At 35.0% G+C, this 6,904-nt stretch overlaps 1 protein-coding gene across 1 annotated transcript; it reads left to right on the top strand.

Annotated features, from left to right (window-relative positions):
- The first annotated feature begins 3,759 nt into the window (after nucleotides 1–3,759).
- LOC124918507 (protein MODIFIER OF SNC1 11-like) lies at nucleotides 3,760–5,714 on the top strand. Its single transcript, XM_047458623.1, has 5 exons — nucleotides 3,760–3,781; nucleotides 4,511–4,652; nucleotides 5,151–5,239; nucleotides 5,319–5,463; nucleotides 5,560–5,714. The coding sequence occupies exons 1-5, from the start codon at nucleotides 3,760–3,762 to the stop codon at nucleotides 5,654–5,656; spliced, it is 495 nt and encodes a 164-aa protein (XP_047314579.1). The 3' UTR covers nucleotides 5,657–5,714.
- The last annotated feature ends 1,190 nt before the right edge of the window (nucleotides 5,715–6,904 follow it).

The raw sequence follows: 6,904 nt of genomic DNA, 5'->3' as shown, positions 1-6,904 counted from the left end.
CCGCATCTCTAAATCCTGTCCAAGATTTAATCATATATTCCAATCTTTGGTTTTCAGTAGAAAGAGTTCTGATTGTTTCCTTTAGCTTCTCATTCTCAGATGAGAGCTCATTTATTGAAACATCAGCCTCATTGATTTGAGATGAACAACCTGAACTATCAGACTTTCTTTTTGAAATGGTTTGATTAAGGGAGTCTGACAGTTTTCTGTACTTAATGACCATGTCATTGAGTGTACCCGTTAAATCATCTTGGGCAAAATCATCATAGGAAAAATCAAATACCTCAGATTCTTTATCAGTCGTGAAGAAGGTATCAACTTCATCATCACTATTGCTGAATGATGAGTCGCTTGAATCGTTGTCGGCCCATGTTCCCTTGCTTTCAGCAGCCATCAGATCCTTCTGCTCTTTATGGTTCTCCTTTATTTGGTCGTTGCCCTCACACAGTTGGGTCAACTTTTCACACACTTCTTTTACAATAGAGCATGCTCTGAATTTTGTGAATGTGTTTCTATCCAAGGTGTTGTAGATGGCGTTTCTGGCTAGGTTGTCAAGGTTGTTCTTTCTTCTATCCTTATTTGTCCACTCGTTTATTGGACCTTCAGATAAGAAATACATCATGTCATCGTCTATTGAGGCTAAGTGAACTTGTATGCGTAGCTTCCAGTTAATGAAATCTTCACTTTTGAGCATTAGAGCCTTGTTGCAGTGAGACATGCTGGTGACTGGTTGCTTGAGAATAAAGACTAGCCGCTCTGATACCACTTGTTAGGATCGGGATTGCCAATAGGGACTAGGGTCCGACTATTGTTGAATGCTTACTCACACGCTAGTTGATCATAAACCTGTTAGAGGTTAGTATCGGTCTCTATTCTTCGCAAGTTGTCACAAACTCTTGAACTGAGTTCAAGCGCGAAAGTGTTTGTTTCAACTTGAAGCAACGAAAACACAATTTAGAAAGTAGTGAGAGGACACAACACAATATTTATGGATGTTTAAAGATAAAACTCCTACGTCACCCCTTCTTCTCAAACCTTTGAGAAGGATATTCACAAGAATATTCAATCGGTTTACAACTCACAAAGGTTTAGTCGAACAATCGAGGCTTAATGACTGCTCGTTTTCGACCCTTTAATAAGCTCACTCTGTTGAACATAAACAGATTTTGTCAAATTATAATACTCACCACTAACGCAGAATAAATTATATTGTAATACACTTGAGTTTTTAACACACACTATTTTTGAAAACTTGAATGATTTGATAGCAAGAGATGAAAATTGTATGTCAGATGATGAACTTGAGCAAGGTTATAAAGGGTGCTTAATCTGGTTGAGCTTTGTTCTCTTAAATAGAAATATGACAACAGTCATATTCTTCTTCTTCAACAGATATATTTCCTTGATAGTACGTCATTTCTTGAATTTCATTGGTTGAAGAACAATGTAGTACAGAAGATTGGATATCCTTAGATTTTGTTTGTACTCTGATAATAAGTCAATATAGCATTAATTGAATTAATGATTTCCAAAGAGCAATCAACATACACTCTTGTCTTTTAATGATTTGGCTGTCTGGAATAGTATAGCAAACGAATACTTCCAATAGACTATATCGGACTTATACCGAAATGGTAGTCTGAATTAATTTGGCAGAATTCTAATCCCATTATATCTTTCACTAAAATGGCAATGGAATAGTCTTGACGTTTGAAGACAGTCCTCTACAATTACCGAAAGCGTTTTTCATATCATTGATTTTGAAACTACCGGTTGCGCCATGTATAAAATTGTTTTAGCATATAACTGGTTGCACTTCTTATAAATAACCGGACAAACTATCGTTGGATAGATACTATCGATTCTACATATCGTAAGACCGAAGTAAGGATACTACTGGTTCCGTTTCATTCATAGCACCGAACGGATAACTAGACATTCTACCGAATGAGCCGTCTTTTATAAAACCGAAGATGCTACCGATTAGTCTACCGGTTGCACCTTCTTTATAAAACCTAGGATATTACCGGTTGGTTTACCGGTTGTGCTTCTAATATAAAGAACCAAAGATTCTACCAATCAGTCTACCTATTGGTCTACCAATTCCGCTTCTTATATAAAGTCGAGTAGACAACCGGTCAGACTACCGATCGGTCTACCAGTTCCGCTTCTTATATAAAGCCTAGAAGACAACCAATCATACTACCAATTTCATTTCTAATGGATAACCGAATAGACAACCGGTCAGACTACCGGTTACGCCGTCTTTTATAAAGTCGAAGAGATATAGCCGCTGTCTTGAGATATAACCAATTAGCTGCTTCCTTCCAGTTTTCTTTTATCTACACAAAATTAACTTGATTAAGTTCCTTATTTAAATAGTTAATTAATAATTAATTAACTATTTTTATCTAACATACACTAAAACAAATTAGATACACACTTAGGATTAAGATCGTGGGGTTAAGATGATGTAGTCGCCTATCCACGTAGCTAATTTACGGACTATAATAACATGAGATTAATATACAATCTTCGTCGATTCAAAAGACGATGAAAACTCTCTTGGCTATTTCATGCTATTATTATCAATTCAAAATGCAATGAAAAAAACAAACCACCAAGGTAGTCTAATGGTAAGACTCGACTTAAGAGACCAAAAGGTCACGGGTTCGATTCTATCTAGAAACACTTTGAATTTAAGAGGGGGCATGACTATTGGGTGTCATGCTAGACAATAAAAATCCCTTGTGTATGTAAGACGTCACCCCACACAAGGATGCAATCTCTTCAGTTATCTCGTGTAGCTGGTCTTCAGACTATAGTAGCATAACATCAATACGCGTTCATCAATCCACATAATAATGAAATTGTTTGTCTATCTCACGTAGTTGTTTCTCGAACTATAGTAGCCTCAATATTTTATTAGACTGGAAAATGACTTGAATCTCTTGCAATGTTTTGTAATGTCTTCATATTCATGCCCATATGAGATATTTGTGTCACCAACCACACCTTGACTAGAGTTAAAAGACGATCTTACTACATATCATGGAAGGAAAAAGACAATATTTTTTCAAGATCCTAATCCTATGGCAAGATGCTCAATATACACCAAAGTTAGAGTATCGTCGATCACGTGATTACTAGATTTTATCTCTTCATCCTTTTAACGCTTTTCCAAATAAAAGTAAGTCTATATAAAATTAGTATGTTCTTTGTAAATGTGGTGTCTATTATATCAAACTTAAAAATTCGATTTCTAAAATTCGATCATAATTTCAAAACTTTGTCCAAAAGGGACATGATGTAGACACCCACGTTTAATACCCTATATTATAATAAAAATTTGAATTTATTGTAATGAAATAAAAAATGATACAAACAAATTAAATAATGTTAAAATGAATTTCATTTATATAATTATGGTGTTCTTTGGTCGCATTGGGCAAGCACCTAGACCACAAAAGGAGGGAGGATAAACATGACTAAGAAGGGAAAAAAGCCTATTTATGAAAACTAGAGCAACATAAATATAAAGAAAAAAAATCCTAATTATGAAAAGAAATCAAATGTCCATTTCCTTTCTTTCAAAAAAAAGAAAATAAATGATCACAACTTCATCATGATCATTTCCCTTAAATCCATGATTGAAACTAGGGATCGAGCATGGTGAATATACTATATTATTTCGGGTTGGTGGGTGTTCACTCTATGTTGGGCCACATTTAATATTTTATGAAGACCATTTCTAGGAACATGATAGAAGCTAGAGGAGGAAGTAAGAAAAAAATCTACAATACCGATCTTGGAGCTAGTTCGAATTTTTTAGATTTTAGGTTAGATGAGTTGGTTTCACTAGTAAAAAGAGGGCAATTAGCTAGAAAACATAGCGATTGGTATTAAGAACAATCGTTACCACTGTCTTAATGGCGATTGGATTGAAATCCAATCACAACTATTGTCTTAATGGCGATCGGTCAAGAGACCAATCGCTAGTAGCTTGAAGTAAATACGATTGTTACAATATCAATCGCCATAAACCTATTAAAAGACCGCGGAAAAATGGCGCCAATTAATATAAACTAATCGCGATTGGTATATATTCCAATAGCCAATTAGTTATGTGATAGAAGCGATTGGTAAAAAAACCAATCGCTTTTTTCTATTAAAACCCTTTCAACCCAAGAGCCACTACCGTTCTTTCCTCTCAGCTTTTTCCTATTCTTTCCTCTCCGTCGTTCTGCTCGCCTTTCATTAGCAGCGTGTCTCTTGATCAGGTAACTCTCGATCTCGCATCTCTTTCATATTCACATCTTCATTTGCGAGCACCGTGTATGTATTTGTGTTTACTTATGTCGCTTCGTTCGCAGATTACTCTTGAGCAGCCAAAGCATGATTCTAGTTTAGATCAAATCTCTATGATCATCACCAGAGATACTCCAATCGACAAATCTATTGTTTCTTCACCTCTAAACCTAGAAGCTGAAACAGTCTTAGATTTCTACAGTTAAGACCGATTCGGTTGTATCGTTAGACAAGGGAGAAATTCCTGTTACTACTGATATCGAGGAAAAGATCCGTCGTGCAGAGAGGTTTGGCGTGCCTGTACAGCTTTCTGAACATGAGAAACATAATACTAGGGTTGAAAGGTAGGGTTTCATTGTTTATTGTCTTTTACTTTCATTAATGGTGTATATATATGTTTATGTATTGGCAGTTGTTTGCTTTTCTTTTGACGAATCAACATATGAAGTATTCACCATTTTACTTGATATAGTTGAGGATATGCTTTTCACTTGAAATGTTTTTAGGTCTTTGTTGGAGAACGTTCCATAGACATGAAAACTTAAGATGTAAACAGACAAGAACGCAAAAGAACGACACATAAACCCTTGAACAAAATTTTTAGTAGAAAAATCCTTGAATAAATTCATGATTTTATGAATCGTGTTTATTTTGAAATGCACAATAGATCTATTTAATGAATAATGCATATTGGTACTCTTGACTGACAATTCATATTAAACCATCTATTTGATCATATCAAACTAGTTAATATCATTTATATGTTTTGTTTCTAGTTACTTTGGTGGTCCTCTCAAACTAATCATTTTTGATTTGTCAACTATGGGTGTGTCTTATTTCAGGTTTGGTACTACTTCAACCACATCAGAATCAGTGAAGTACTTAGAGGATCAGAAGAGGAAGACTAGAACAGAAAGGTTTTACAACATTTGTTTGTGTTCTCCCTTTTGCATTTCATTTTGTTCTTGAGATTTTATGATAATAGTTTATACTCTTTGTTGTTCTCTTAGGTTTGGGACTTATGTATCTTAATGCTGCTGATGAAGCGAAAAAGAAAGTTAGGCTTGAGAGGTTTGTTGCTGCTCCAAATACTACTACTACCACAACCACTACTACTATAGTGGAAGATGGGAAAAGAAAAGCTAAAATAATCAGGTATCTTAAGTGACCAAAATTGAGAACATATAAAGTAACTTCAATAAATTTACTAGGGTTTATTTAATCTTTGCATGTTTTTTTTCATTTTTCCAGATTCTCTCAACCTACTGCTTCCATATCCCAAGTAAATGGTGAAAGAGATAAGGTGGTAAATCTTTCTAAGCTTCATTATTATCCTTTATTTAACTAATGTTGTTTAATATCTTATAATTGACTTCATTGTGAATTCATAATTTAGAAGACAACCATCGCCGACAATGTTGGCAATGGAACCTAAACATCATGCAGATGTCTTCTGCAGTAGGATTCACTTATTTCAAGGTTTATACATGTGTCTTACTTATTTTTTCTTTCTTATTTTCTTGTTTATAATTTTATGCCCTTATTCTTTCTCTCAATACTGTGCCGGTTTTGATCATTTTTTCTTTGAGCCCAACCAAAAAAAAAGTTTAATTCTTTTTTTCTTTCGTAGTCGCCTCCAACATCTTTTTTCATATTTTAGCATCCTTCTCTGGCAACTTACGTACTTGAAATCAAGTAGAAGATATTCTTGGATAGCATACTACATCATGATAAAGGTTTCAAGTATTGGATTTCACCCTTGAGGCCTAAGATAAACATTAGCTCCATAGTTGTGATAAATCTTCTAATGGGTTTCCATTAAACCATTAAAAAAAAAATAAACTATGGCCATGATAAATGTTCTCTGTTTTTGTCCCCACACATTTACTTGTCTGTCTTGATCTTGACCTTGTTGCATAATCAATCATTTTACGATAGATTTAAGATTTCATGCATTACATTGAGACTGTAAGTTTGCCATCTTAAATGCTAAATTAGGGTTTATCTTGCTAACTAAGATATGTGGTATTATCATCTGAATTAATCAGATGGGCTTCTTCATTGTGTTATACTTTGTTAGATAAATTAGACCGGTTAAAAATAAGAACTTAACAAAACAAATTTTCTGTGCAGGAATGGTCAAGAACCAGGAACGGTCAAGAATCTGACCGGTCAAGAATCCAACCGACCAAAGAATCTAACTAGTTAGAAGAAGAAGCAGAGGATGTATCCAAAACCGGAAAGCTATCCGATTAACCTGAAGCTATGAACAACCGGTAGACATCCTAAACCGAAATGCATCCAACCGGAAAACCGATGAAAACACTATTTAGATAAAGAAGCCAATAATGTCAAAATAAGTACAACTTACAAATCGTTGCAAACAGATACTTTCAGTATCTGCGGAAGACGACTTCAAAGGATCAGACTGTGACATTGCCAAATCCATACAAGTCTGATGATACTCTGCAGGCTGCGGAAGATTGCCTAAAGAGATCTTTCCACTCTGGGATAAGTCAGAGGCGCAACCTTCCAGGTGCAGGCAACTGTCCAACCGACAGTTGCCATATCAAGTAAAAGACAAACCTAGCCAGTT

The sequence above is a fragment of the Impatiens glandulifera genome, unplaced genomic scaffold (genome assembly GCF_907164915.1).
Source record: "Impatiens glandulifera unplaced genomic scaffold, dImpGla2.1, whole genome shotgun sequence".
Classification (NCBI taxonomy): domain Eukaryota; kingdom Viridiplantae; phylum Streptophyta; class Magnoliopsida; order Ericales; family Balsaminaceae; genus Impatiens; species Impatiens glandulifera.
This window is presented reverse-complemented; position numbering and strand designations above follow the sequence as displayed.